Here is a 14,947-nt window from a genome sequence, read left to right on the forward strand (position 1 = left end):
CTTTTCTGCCTAGCAAACTTGTATTCATCCTCTATTGTCAGTAGTGAAACTTCTGCGGCAAATATCACATGTCTCTGAGGTATCCTGTTTTCCATAGAAGGACGCACATTCAAGATGTGTATAAACTATTTGACAATTAATGTACTGCAAAGCTAGTCTCATCCCCGCACTGCAGCCAGCAGCATTTTCACCTCTGCTGTTTTCCATCCAGCCAGCCGGCCCTGGTGATCTAGTGGTTAAGATCCGGGGCTCTCTCTACCGCAAGTTGGTTTCCCTGTCAGGGAACCACACCACCCGTCTGTCCGTTGTCGTACTGTGGTGGCTGCTTGTTGCTGGGATGCTGAAAGCTGCGCCACCGGGATTTCAAATACCAGCAGGGTCACCCATGGTGGACGGGTTTCAGAGGAGTTTCCAGACTAGACAGACTAGGAAGAAGGACCTGGCCACCCACTTCCAAAAAAAATTAGCCATGAAAACCCTGTGAATAGCAGTGGAGCAGTGTCTGATATAGTGCCAGAAGATGAGAGGGTGGCGCAAAAAAGACTGGGCAGGGTTCCACTCTGGTGTCCACAGGGTCCCTAGAGTTGGAATCGACTTGACAGCACTAATAACAAATTTTCCATCCGGAGCCCCTGTGCTGCCTGCACCAGTCAACCCTTTTGATGTCCACAGACGTTATCAACCTTAGCCAGTTTCCTCTTGCATGTACCTTAGGCAAATTCTCTGTCCAGTTTTGTTGTGTATATACAGCTTGTAATGATATGTAATTATTCATTCTATGCTCTTGTCATTCTTTCCTTATAACATAGCAAAACCTCCAAATATTATACTCATGGTTTTTGCTTCCAGAGTCTCATGATCCTTGACAAAGACCAAATGTTGCCTCTTCTATGAAGCCTTCTTTGGCAAAATTAGTTGTCCCATGCGCTCTTCTCCCAGACTTTGATCCTGCCTTTGTAAAGTCACTTATAAGGAATTATATTTGACATTGTGTTCTCTTTCAACTTGGGACACCCCAAAAGTAGAGCCTGCAGTGCTTCTGTGTGACTGATGCTCAACACTATGGGCACATAGGAGTTGTTTGCTGAAAGTTGAACGGATGAGCTCAAGAAGGAGTAAATTCAGGGAAGGTTAAAAAAACAGAGAGGAAAACAATAACTTGGTAAAAAAGTGACATAAGTAGTAATGAGTGGTGGAATGCCTCAAAAGATTATTTCAGCTGTTGTTTGTTGAAGTAGAAAAATTTGTGAAATTATGCTTTCCCAGCCCAGGGCTACCTGGAGAAAGAATGATCTCAGCGAGGGTCACAGTTCTTAGTATTGACAGATGTACCCAGAGTTACTCTACAGTTCCCATGCTTGAAGGTAAATGAAGGGAAGAAGAGGATTTAGTCAAACTGTACTGGATGCTTCTGTTGGTGAATCAGTGGCTGTTATTCTGCATTGTGTGGACAGAGAATGTGTGTTTTATTTTATTATTATTTTCTTGTTCTTGAACAAAGAGTGATTCTGTCCTACCTCTTTGAATAAATGAGGTCAACCAAACAACACATAATTCCTTAATATCTTCTGTGTTCTAAGCATTCTTGACAAATTAGAGGGAAAAACAAAAAAGACAAGACTTTCTTCCTTTAAGGATCTTGTAATCCAGCAATGTTTATTTTTAGCTGTCAAACCTTAAAAAAAATGTAAAGTAAAGGTCTCTTAACAGTCTCACCACTTAAAAAACTTTGTAAGTTGACCTGTCTTTTGTCAAGGCCTAGAGAGACAATGAAAATCCAGTAGCAATAAGAACCCCTAGCCTCCAGATTCTGATCTCTAAACACTGTTTCTCACTAAAGGATCCAGGACTCCTTGGAGAAATGGTTTGATTCTAGACTGGGGCTGGAAATGAGCCACAAAGATAACAAGCTGTTGATGAATAATGGGGTCTTATCTAAAGGACACAGGAACCAACCTGAAGGGACTCCCACTGGCCAAAGATGGGACAATTTGAACATAAAAAAAGAATGTGATGGCAACTGATTGAAACACCAAATATATACAATGCACCAGTTCATAATGACACTAAATAATATCCGACTCACTGGTCGTTGTTGGAGGTGGCTGGGGTACCAGTTCTCTACTCCAGTAAGGAAAGGGAAAGACTCAACCATTTGTTAACCCTCCTTTCTGTATCACCTGTGTTTCAGATAGCCAAATAGCTCATGAGGAATAAATCCTTCCTTATAGACAAATTCTAGGTTATAAGTACAGAGAAATTAGAGAATTACAAAATTACCATTTTGTAATCCTTGATAAAATAATAGATCCAGGCAACAATGTATAGCAGATGCTCAAATCCATTGGGAGAAAGGTCGATGGGAACTTTCTAATGGACGGATCACACTGACAATTGACAAACATTTAACTCTGGAGACCCCACTAAAATGACACTGAAGTTGTCAGGAGGTGGGAAAGCTGAGAGGCTTTCCGAGTTCCTGTGTCCTGCAGAAGCCCCGGAAGGCAGTAGGCACTCTGGAAGGGAGTGTGATGGAGAGCAATAGAAGTAGGAGAATTTGCTGAGTCGTCTCATGAATTGATTATATCCCCAGATCTCCTCCTCTGCTCCCGAAGCAGGTGGCTGTCCCTCTTCCACCCCAGCAGAAGATTAGTATTTCACCCGATGGAGAGTGAAAAGAAAGTGTATCTGGAGTCACCAGGCACAGCTAGAGAGGAGGGCCCCACCCAAATCAAAGGGAATAAGAGAATACTGAGATGTTCATCCCTTCACTTGGCTTCCACAGAGCTCCGAGAATGCCCACAGCCAGGGTTATACCCCACATAGGCAATTCTTCCATGGAAAAACTACCAGACCAAAAGAAAAGGCCCCAAGCAGAAACACAGTAGGGTCCCTAATGAACCAGCACAGCAGGAGCGCCCTGCAGTGAAGCCCACAGCCATTGGGCCTCACTCATGTACGTTATTCATGTACATTATAGTACTCACTATGTACACTATTGTCTCTACAGAAAAGCCATTCACAGCTAAGCCGAGTAATATGCCACAGGTACTTTTCCTTCTTGGGTAACTTTGCAAGTGACATTAGGCATCACAAATAGATTCATTTCCTTCTTCATTTTAGCAGGGTTTACTGAGAGAGCATAATTCAGCTTAGTAAGATACCTAAACCGTGAGCACTCTACCTAACACTAGGCAAATTAGGTCATTTGCATGCTATCAGCTGGAGCACTTTGGGAGATTTATCATCTATAAATTGAAGATGATTTGATTATTTAAAGAATTTTGTTCATGTTGCAGATTAACATTACTGTGTTGTATTCAAAATTAATTCTGGTTGCTTTTCTGCCCTCCTGCTCTCTAGAGAATGGTGCTTAGACACTGGAAATTCCTGTGTCAGCAGTTTGCCCCTGTATATACGTGCCTGGGATCTGTGAAGTCCTTGCCTGGACGCTTGTTATGTGTGCTCCCCAGCCTCAGTGGAGCCCTTGGCCTCACTTTGCAGCCATTTACCCGTTCTCTCTGGACTTGCTCCCTTACCCGTCAGTGCCACTGCGTGGTAATGAGGACAGTTATCAATCGTTCCACTGTTCTCGGTGCTCATCTCTACCAGTCACCGTTCTCTAGTGTGTAATCTCATTTCACCTTAGCAGTTCCTTAGATAGGAAGACAAGGCTCAGAAAGGTTGAACGGCTTCCCCTAAGGTGGTCACAGAGACAGGGCGAGACCTGGCAAAGTGTCCATTTATGGGGACCTGGTCTAACTCCATTGCCCTAGGGCCCCCCCGTGGTTGTGTCCCTCCGTTACTCTTCTCCCCAAGTCCTCCCTCTCTCCTGTCGGCAGTGACAGAGAAAGTAGAGGCCAGGGGGGCCTCCCTTTCCCACACCCATCCCGATTCCTAACTTTCCTAATTCTTCTAAACAGGATCGGGAGAAGACCACAGGCTTAGGGCCAAACACACCGTGTTTGACAAGCCGTTTAACTTCACTTGGTCTTAGTTTTTTCATTTGCAAAATGGGCACAATAATGGCTGCTTTCCTGAGTTAGTAGGAGTTTCAGAGCAGGAAAGTCTCTCGAGCTCTGGAGTGTTACGGAAGCTGTGAGAACGTGTCGAGAGCACGTCCTGGACAACGACCAAACGTTATTTATTATTACCTGTGTCCTCTTTTCTTCCCTCCTAGTGAAAGGGATGGGGATGTGGTGAGAAAAATGGTCTTATCTCACAGGGCTCTATTTTTATATCAAAAATGTTGACTTGTGATTATTCACTTAAATATCTGTTACACAGATGGACTATAAAGTCCTTGGGGACAGGACCTGGCATTTGGCTTGGTACCTAGTAATTGCTGGAAAAATATTTAAGTAATAAAATAAACTGATTCTCCAGTCCTGCCTGCCTACTGACTTTCTTGGAATTTGGTAAGGATTTATTCTCTTGGAAAATGAAATCTAGAAGATAGTAACTTAATTTCCTTTTTATCCATAGGTCTTTAAATGGAGCAGCTGCTAGTGATTATTTAAATAAATTGAATAAGGCTTCTACTTTTTGTTTCTTGTGGTCACTGCTTCTTTGTTGGACTCCTGGACTGACAGGGATTGGGTAAAGAATTTTATTTTTGCTCAAAAAACACCAGACAAAAATAAAACCCAAAGGCCTCCCACTTTTACTGTTGTTTGATTAACTTTTATTTTGTTTTTATTTTCTCTTCAGAAAAGAAAGATGTGACTCAAAGCCTGGAGAACTATACATCCAAATGTCCTGGGACGATGGAACTCATCACTCTCCCAGATGGCCTCACGCTGCCTCCGGTGCCCTTCACCAAACTGCCCATTGTCAGGTAGGACAAGCACTCCGGAACGTGGAAGGTGCACTGTGCTCTAGAACGTTTTCCTTTGGTGTGATCGTGAACGTGGATCTTTAGAAGAGTTTGCATTTTTTGTTGGCGGTGTATGTGGTCCATTGCCTCATTAAGTCTCAGCAGCAGCCCTATGAGGTATAAGTATTTTCTAGACGAGAGTCAAGGCCAGTGCCTTACATAACCACCATAGTCACGTGCCTGTCAAATGGCAGAGCCAGATACAAGCTCACGTCAGCCTGCTTCCAGAGCCCGCATCGTGACCATTCTGCTGTGACTGAGACAAACCTGACCTTGTCACTCTTCTACTCAGAAGCTTCCAGGAATTCCCTGTTTTCTTAGACTGGGAACCCCTGAAACCCAGGAATGGGTGTAGCTCCTCGGACAGACCAGGCGCCTTCCCACTTCTGTGCCTTTGCTCGTGCTCTGCCCTCTCCCTGGAGTTCATCTCGCCTCTCCCTGGCTTTATTCTGTCAGTTGCATGCTTGTTCTTTTAGACTCAGTCCACGCCCACTTTTTAGGCAGCCTTTCCTGAGACTTCCTCCTGCTGTCACCACCCCGCCCTTGGTTAGAAGAATCCCCTGGGTTTCCGTAGCTCCCACTGCCCACCTCTCTCACAGTATTTGCCACTGTGTGGAATTACCTTTTTATGTGACTGTCTCTCTTCACAGATTGTGAGATTTTAGGGAGTGGAGGCCCTTTGATGCATGCAAAGTAGGTACTAAGAAAGGTTTCTGAACTACTCTTGTCAAATGATTTCTGAATTTCTGAAAGATTTATTTGAAGACTGAAAAGAAACAGTTGAAATTTGACATTTTCCTGTTCATAGAAGTGCTGTACCCTTAGGATACCACATGATGAAGAAGCTAAGCGTCTTTGAAACACTCTTGGCTTGGCTGTTGTTTCCCAAGTTCCACTCGGCATGTCGATACCGTGGAAGGGGCTTGGATGTGCCTCCCAGGCCTACGGCATTACATGAGCAAGTCCCTTAACCTTCCTGGGCATCAGTTTGCTTATTAGAAAAAAATTAAGAAAGAAAACCAATGGCATTAGGTTATTAGGAGAGTTCAATAAAATAACATGTAAAAGCGTGTGGTATGGTGCTTAATAAATACGCATGTTCTCTCTCCATGCATTTCCCTGGAGGCAAGTGTAATACTGCCAAATGAAATGGTTTTGTTGCCAAAGTGAGAACTGTATGCTCTTGAGAAGTGGGGGCTGAAAGGGTCGCTGTGCACGGAAGTCCCTGGCAGGCTACCTTCAATTTTAAGATGTCCCAATGGGCACTCCTGGAGTAGTTCATTGGGCAGAGTTGGCAGGCTACCCCGTCCAAGAGGCTAGGATGTGGCGTGAAAGGCTGCTCTTGCTGCTACTTGGAATTTCCCGGAGCAGACCTGCAGCCCCTCAGCGTGGAGGGCCCCCAAGGAAGGGTGCAGTGGTTCTGTTGTGCATGCTGCTTGCTCATCGATGACACAAACTGGGGAGGTCAGGGTCCTTGCTGGGCCTTTCTGTGAGTAAGACTTAAAGTGGAATGTGTTTGATTTGAGATTAAGGGCATGATTCATTTTTTTAAAAAAATTAAAGACTAGAAAAGCCTTTCTTAATAATTTTACATCATCATGACCTGGATAGTTCTTAAATTTAGACAGCCTTGTATAACAGAACATCCTGAACCTAATAGAATGTTCTGGGCTTTTGATGCTGCATCTAGATCTCCACGCTCTCAGGCCTTTTGTCAGTGGAGCTGGGAAGAGTTGGTCCTGGCAGTTTATTGGGACTGAGGAAGACAGTGCTTATTCTTCTCACAGAAACACTGGAAGAGAAACAGGCTGAGTCACAGAGGCAGCCCGAGGTTGAAGTTAGATCCCTTGGGTTTATTCTTCACTGGTGTGTGACCTTGGGCCTTGGCCTCTGTGAGACTCAGTTTCCTCATCTTTAAAATGGGCTTAAAAATTGCCCCTCACAGGGTTGTTGGTTTTGTTTTAGCTGAGCTGATGCATACAAAGGCACAGAGCTGCCTGGTGCGTAGTGAGCACTCAGTAAATCTTAGTTTTGTTCTTGGAGACTTTTTTTTTTTTTTTTTTTATTGATGTTTTAATGGTTTCTAACATTGTGAAATTTTGGGTTGTACATTTTTGTTTGTCCATCACCCCATATATGACTCCCTTCACCCCTTGTGCCCACCCCCCACCCCCACTGCCCGGGTAACCACAGTCCAGTTTTCTCTGTCCATGTGTTGGTTTATATTCCACATATGAGTGAGATCATACAGTGTTTGTCTTTCTCTTTCTGGCTTATTTCACTTAACATAATACGCTCCAGGCCCCTCCATGTTGTTGCAGATGGGACGAGTCTGTCTTTTTATGGCTGAGTAGTATTCCATTGTATATATATACCACATTTTCTTAATCCAATCGTCAGTCGAGGACACTTAGGTTGCTTCCACTTCTTGGCTATGGTGAATAATGCTGCAATGAACATAGGGGTGCATAAGCCTCTTTGGATTGTTGATTTCAGGTGCGTTGGATAGATTCCCAGTAGTGGGATGGCTGGATCATAGGGCATCTCTATTTTTAATTCTTTGAGGAATCTCCATACCGTTTTCCATAGAGGCTGCACCAATTTGCATTCCCACCAGCTGTGTATGAGGGTTCCTGTTTCTCCACATCCTCTCCAACATTTGTTGTTTTTTGTCTTGGTGATTATAGCCATTCTAACGGGCGTGAGGTGGTATCTTAGTGTTGTTTTGATTTGCATTTCCCTGATGATTAGTGATGTTGAGCATCTTTTCATGTGCCTATTGGCCATCTGTATATCTTCCTTGGAGAAGTGTCTGTTCATTTCCTCTGCCCATTTTTGATCGGGTTGTTTGTTTTTGTTGTTCAATTGTGTGAGTTCTTTATATATTATGGAGATCAACCCCTTGTCAGATGTATGTTTTGCAAATATTCTCTCCCAGCTGGTTGGTTGTTTGTTCATCTTGATTCTGGTTTCATTTGTCTTATAAAAGCTCTTTAATCTGATAAAGTCCCACTTGTTTATTTTTTCTTTAGTTTCCCTAGTCTGGGTAGGCATGTCATCCGAAAAGATTCCTTTAAAACCAATGTCAAATAGTGTGTTGCCTATATTTTCTTCTATGAGTTTTATAGTTTCAGGTCTCACCTTCAGGTCTTTGATCCATTTTGAGTTAATTTTTGTGAATGGCGATAGCACATGGTCCACTTTCATTCTTTTGCATGTGGCTGTCCAGTTTTCCCAACACCATTTATTGAAGAGACTTTCCTTTCTCCATTGCATGTTCTTAGCACCTTTGTCGAAAATTAGCTGTCCGTATATGTGTGGTTTTATTTCTGGGCTTTCAATTCTGTTCCATTGATCTGTGTGTCTGTTTTTGTACCAGTACCATGCTGTTTTGATTACTATTGCTTTGCAGTATGTTTTGAAGTCAGGAATTGTGATGCCTCCTGCTTTGTTCTTTTTCTTTAGGATTTCTTTAGCTATTCGGGTCTTTTGTTGCCCTATATAAATTTTAGTTTTCTTTTTCTATTTCTGTGAAGAATGTCATTGGGATTCTGATTGGGATTGCATTGAATCTGTAGATTGCTTTAGGTAATATAGACATTTTAACTATGTTTATTCTTCCAATCCACGTGCATGGGATATCTTTCCATTTCTTTATGTCATCATGGATTTCCCTCAATAATGTCTTGTAGTTCTCATTGTATAGGTCCTTCACCTCCTTGGTAAGATTTATTCCTAGGTATTTTATTCTTTTGATGCAATTGTAAATGGTATTATCTTTTTGAGCTCTCTTTCTGTTAGTTCATTATTAGCATATAGAAATGCAACTGATTTTTGTAGATTGATTTTGTACCCTGCAACTTTGCTGTAGTTGTTGATTGTTTCTAACAGTTTTCCAACAGATTCTTTAGGGATTTCTATATATACAGTCATGTCATCTGCAAATAGTGAGAGTTTCACTTCTTCGTTACCTATTGGATTCCTTTTATTCCTTTTTCTTGCCTAATTGCTCTGGCCAGAACCTCCAGTACTATGTTGAACAGGAGTGGTGAGAGTGGGCAGCCCTGCCTCGTTCCTGTTCTCAGAGGGATGGCTTTCAGTCTTTCCCCGTTGAGTATGATGTTAGCTGTGGGTTTGTCATATATGGCCTTTATTATGTTGAGGTACTTTCCTTCTATTCCCATTTTATTGAGAGTTTTTATCATAAATGGATGTTGTATCTTGTCAAATGCCTTCTCTGCATCTATTGAGACGATCATGTGGTTTTTATTCTTTGTTTTGTTGATGTGATGTATCACGTTGATTGATTTGCGGATGTTGAACCATCCCTCGTCTCTGGTATAAATCCCACTTGATCATGGTGTATGATCTTTTTAATATATTGTTGTATTCGGTTTGCCAATATTTTGTTGAGGATTTTTGCATCAATGTTCATCAGCGATATTGGCCTGTAATTTTCTTTCTTTGTATTGTCTTTGTCTGGTTTTGGTATCAGGGTGATGTTGGCCTCATAGAATGATTCAGGAAGTGTTCCATCTTCCTCTATTTTTTGGAATAGTTTGAGGAGGATGGGTATTAAATCTTCTTTGAATGTTTGGTAAAATTCACTGGAGAAGCCATCTGGTCCTGGACTTTTATTTTTTGGGAGGTTTTTGATTACTATTTCAATCTCTTTACTTGTTATTGGTCTATTCAGATTCTCCATTTCTTCTTGGCTCAATTTTGGGAGGTTGTATAAGTCTAAGAATTTACGCATTTCTTCTAGATTGTCCAATTTGTTGGCATATAATTTCTCATAGTATTCTCTTATAATCCTCTGTATTTCCATGGTATCCGTTGTAATTTCTCCTCTTTCATTTCTGATTTTATTTACTTGAACCTTTTCTCTTTTTTTCTTAGTAAGCCTGGCTAAGGGTTTGTCGATTTTGTTTATCTTCTCGAAGAACCAACTCTTTGTTTCATTAATCCTTTCTACTGTTTTTTTGGTCTCAATTTCATTTATTTCTGCTCTGGTTTTTATTATTTCTCTCCTTCTGCTGGCTTTGGGCTTCGTTTGTTCTTCTTTTTCTAGTTCTGTTAGGTGTAATTTAAGGTTGCCTATTAGGGCTTTTTCTTGTTTGTTAAGGTGGGCTTGTATCGCTATGAGTTTCCCTCTCAGGACCGCTTTTGCTGCATCCCATATGGTTTGATATGGCATGTTATCATTTTCATTTGTTTCCAGATAGTTTTTGATTTCTCCTTTAATTTCATCAATGATCCATTGGTTGTTCAGTAGCATGTTGTTTAATCTCCACATTTTTGTCACTTTCCCAGTTTTTTTTTCCTGGTTCATTTCCAGTTTCATAGCCTTATGGTCTGAAAAGATGCTTGTTATGATTTCAATCTTCTTAAATTTATTGAGGCTTGCTTTGTTTCCCAACATATGGTCTATCCTAGAGAATGTTCCATGCGCGCTTGGGAAGAATGTGTAGTCAGCTGTTTTTGGGTGGAGTGCTCTGTATATGTCTACTAGGTCCATCTCGTCCAGTTTTTCATTTAATTCTAATATTTCTTTATTAACTTTTTGTCTGGATGATCTATCCATTGCTGTAAGTGGGGTGTTAAGATCCCCTACTATTATTGTGTTGTTGTTGATTTCTCCTTTTAGGTTTGTTAATAGTTGCTTTATGTACATTGGTGCTCCTATGTTGGGTGCATATATATTTATAAGTGCTATGTCTTCTTGATGGAGTGTCCCTTTTATCATTATATATTTCCCTTCTTTGTCTTTCTTAACCTGTTTTATCTTGAAGTCTACTTTGTCTGATATGAGTATGGCAACACCTGCTTTCTTTTGTTTGCCATTAGCTTGGAGTATTGTCTTCCATCCTTTCACTCTGAGCCTGTGCTTGTCTTTAGTGCTAAGATGTGTTTCCTGAAGGCAGCATATTGTTGGGTCTTGCTTTTTAATCCATCCTGCCACTCTGTATCTTTTGATTGGAGAGTTCAATCCATTTGCATTTAGGGTAATTATTGAAATATGAGGGCTGAATGTTGCTGTTTTGTCACTTATTTTCTGGTTCTTTTGCATTTCCTTTGTTTCTTGTCCCATTTGTTTTGGACTGCCAATTCAGTTTGGTTGTTCTGTCTTATGATTCTTCTAGTTTTCTCTTTGTTTATCATATGTGGTTTTGCTTTGATTATTTGTTTAGTGGTTACCTTGAGGTTTGGGCAAAAAATCTTGTGTATGAGATAGTCCATTATCTGATGGCCTCCTATTTCCTTATACTAAGTCAATTCAGTCACTTTCCTCTTCCCCTTCTAAGTTGCTCTTGTTATACCTTATTCTATCTTGTGTTGTGGCTGTGTGTTTACAGTGATGAGGTTAAATTTATTTTTGGTGAATTTCTTCCTTTGATCTTTGAGTTTAGTATTTAAGTGGTTGCTAACCTATTCCGGTAAAGATCTACTATTTCTCTGATTTTGTCTACCTACTTTTCTCCTTACTCCAAGCTTTGTGTTTGGAGACATTTTTACACCTACATTTTCAAACAGTGAAAACGGAAAAAAATGCAATAAATTAACATTTTAATCCCTTAGCTGTTTAAAAACCTTAGAGAGAACAGATTGGGTAAAAGCACAATAGTCTAGCATTTGGGCAAGTACTGTGAAGCCTCCTCTGAACATGGTTTGTCGGCAGTGTACCTCTTACCCCTCAGGGTCTTGGTGATCCATGTTGGAGAACTCCTCTCTGAACAGCTGGAAGAGTCTTGTCTGGGGACCCGGTGCCTTTTCTCTTGCCTGGGGTGGTGATAGACTCTTTTCAAAAATCTGATTTTGGGTACTACCCACCATCTGTGTAAATATGTTTTTAATAGTTTTTGGAGACTTTTCGATAAAGAAATAAGCCCTATTTGTCCTGGTGACTCATTCATTGTGTCATTCATCCCTGATCTCATTGAAAACTAAAAAGAAATACTGCACAAGATTAGGTACAGGAAACCCAGTGGTTGTGGTTCTTTAGCAAAATGGAAGGAAATTTCTTTGGAAGATTTAGAAAGTCAGAGTGTCTCACAGCCTGCTTTGCTCTCCATTGCTTATAGAACAAGATCCAGTTTGCTGCTTCGTGTGGCTCCCAAGGCCCTCTGTGGCCTGCTCTGTCTCCAGACTTTGACTGTGAGCTCCTGTTCCTCTGATCCTGCCAGCCGCCCCCCCGCCCTTGTAGAAACACTCAGAGCAGGCAATACGTGCCACGGGGTTTATTCCTTTGTTCAGGCCTCGTCTTCCACTTGCAGTGCCTTGGCCTCCCTTCCTCTGCCTGATGGTACTCAGTCATCTTTCAAGATTTAGTTCAAGGGTTATCTCCTCCATAAAGCCTTTTCCTAAAGCCACCCAGGTAGAAATAGTTACACCTTCTGTATAAATTAAGAGTTATTTCAGCTGTGTCTGCTTACTTTAATGTGTTGGTCAGGTGTGATTTTTGTGCTGTTTCCCCAAATTTTTGCCTTTTGAAAATATGAAGAATGAGGATAAATGTGATGTCCTTGCTCCACAACTCTTCAGCCTCTATCACTTTTCTTTTTCCTCGTCAAAGCAAGGTCTTTTTTCTCCAAAGATACACCATGGATCATACTTCTAGGACATACCATACGCTATTTCCTTCTCTAAACTTCTCTCTGTCACAATTATGTGTGAAGGATACTGATGCGTAAGCATTTCTTTAGGTTTCAGAAAGGAAGGATAGTAGCTAAAATTTATTTACTGTGTCTTATTTATGCCAAGCATTAATGAACTCCCTTCATGTAAAATTGGAAAAACCATAAGATTTTGTTCAATAGTTTTATATTCAAGTCCTGTATTTTGCAGTTGAGTGACTTTGATCAAGCCTTAGTTTCCTCTTCTTGAACTGGGGTTGGTGATATAATCTTCCTATATACGGATCAAATGGAAAGTGTGGGAATGTGCTTTGTGAGCAGGAAAGCTGTCTGCAGACACGAGTTCTTACAGAAGTTTAAAGGCTTTTCCTCTCATTAGAAGTCACTTGGCTATTCCCTGTTCGGTGTGACTTGTTCATATGTGTTAAATTGAATCAGTTGAACTAAGTTCCATCACTTTCTCAAGAAAGGCTGAATGAAATGTAACTTTATTTTTTAAATTGATGTTATCCACAGCCAGACAGTCTCAGAGCTGGAAAATTAAAGGTGGTAGTTGGTAGTTATGTCGACCCAAACATCTTGTTTGCTCCCCATATTAGCAGCTCATTGTCTCACTTCTCAGAAAATTGAACCAGTTTCAGGGCTGGTGAACTCTGGTGTGGGAATGTATCTTTCACTGTGAGTTTACGTCTACGCAAGGGTCTTCTTGTGCTTTTCTTTTTCTTTCTTTCTTTCTTTCTTTCTTTTTTTTTCACCAAAATGATGATACCAAATCACTGTCAGAAGATATATATTTTTCTTGGTCTCTCTGTGCCAAAGATTTTATCATTTGGAAAGGAAAGAATTGGTCATTCTTCTTCATTTCACAAAGATGTAAGTGCCGGGACTGGTACTAATTGCCCAGATGTGGAGATAGTAGATACATCTCTTATCTTTAGACTTCTCCTAGCCTGGTGGGGGAGACAGCAAGGGAGCTCATGGTCCTAAAACTACATTATGTGTGCTATGTGCATAGAAGTTCAGGTGTAGGTGGTGGGGTGCATAGAGGAAGGGTCGTTGGTCCAGTGCTGGTGCTAGTCCAGTTGTAGTTCCTGGAGGATGTACACCTGGAGTTACCTGGGTGTATAGGTCAGGGAGGGTCTTCTAGGTACAGAGAGCAACTTGAACAAGAGGTGGTGACTTGCACTTGAGGAATATAGAACCCTGTTGCTTGATGAACCTCCTAATTCCTTGTAGCTGGAAAGGCGACAGGGGGTGGGGAGAGGTGTGAGAGATGAGGCTGATGAGTTTCAGATCTTTGGCCTATAAGTCCATTTTTATTTGCCTAATGCATTGGTTGGGACTCTTCCCATTGCAAGTCATAAAAACCCAACTCACACTAGTTTAAGCAAAAAAGAAAATTTGTTGCCCCTTGTAGGCGGGAACTAAGGGGAGAGCTGACCTCAGGGAGCCAAAGATTCAAATGAAGCTTCTTGCAAAAACGGAGTTTTTGCCTCACTTCTCTGTGTTATACCCTATCCGCCTTCTGTGTCGGGGGCTTCCTTCTGTGGGGCAGGCCACTCATGACTGCAGACAGCTCTCGGTTTAAATCATCTCAGATCAGTGTGCTCAGGAGAAAGAGAGCTTCTTTCTCTCTTGGTGTATGTATATAAATGTTGGGGAAAGACTCTGGTTGGCCTCCCAGATCAGTGTCCTCAGGAGAAAGAGAGCTTCTTTCTCTTGGCGTATGTATATAAATGTTGGGGAAAGACTCTGGTTGGCCTGGCTTTGCCTTTTCTTGAACCATCTAAGTGTAAAGTGCTGACCTGGTGCCCATCATCCTTGAAAAGGGTCTTCTTCTACCTGTCTACACGTGACCATCAAAATCAGCATCTTTTAATTTTTTTGGTGAGGAAGATGAGCCCTGAGCTAATATCTGTTGCCAATCCTCCTTTTTGCTGAGGAAGATTGGCCCTGGGCTAACATCCGTGCCCATCTTCCTCTACTTTATATGGGATGCTGCCACAGCGTGGCTTGACAAGTGGTGCGTCGGTCCGTGCCCGGCATCTGAACCTGTGAACCCCAGACCACCGAAGCAGAGTGTGTGAACTTAACTGCTACGCCACTGGGCTGTCCCCCTATGCCTGTGTTTTGTTCTGTGTCTGTTTATATATTGAAACCATAAGTTCTTACTGATACCTCCAGTTCCAACCCAACACCACAGGGTTCGTGCTAGTTTTCTCACATCTGTAACTCCCTTCTCAGACAGTGGGAAACCTGTCTCCCCTTATCCTTAATATAGTTACTTATTTGGTGAGCTCCCCTGTTTGTTACCAGTTGTTACCATGGTTAACCTCCCTCCCCAGGAGGACCTCTCATACCCATGCTGGGCTGCTGCCCCACCCCCACGGACCCTTCTTGCCCGGCTCAGGCTCTGCCTCCCTATGCCTGGCGTTCC

General features: G+C 41.9%; 1 protein-coding gene across 5 annotated transcripts in view; it reads left to right on the forward strand.

Annotated features, from left to right (window-relative positions):
- The window catches only part of TRAPPC9 (trafficking protein particle complex subunit 9), a 645,618-nt gene that overhangs the window by 115,266 nt on the left and 515,405 nt on the right, over positions 1–14,947 (forward strand). For all 5 annotated transcript variants that reach the window (XM_087447411.1, XM_014788024.2, XM_087447413.1 and 2 more), the window contains one exon: positions 4,711–4,837. In XM_087447411.1, the coding sequence (XP_087303537.1) occupies positions 4,711–4,837 (127 nt within the window). The remainder of the gene's footprint in view (positions 1–4,710; positions 4,838–14,947) is intronic.

This window comes from Ceratotherium simum, chromosome 23, assembly GCF_057802395.1.
Source record: "Ceratotherium simum simum isolate JZ-2026a chromosome 23, ASM5780239v1, whole genome shotgun sequence".
Lineage (NCBI taxonomy): Eukaryota > Metazoa > Chordata > Mammalia > Perissodactyla > Rhinocerotidae > Ceratotherium > Ceratotherium simum.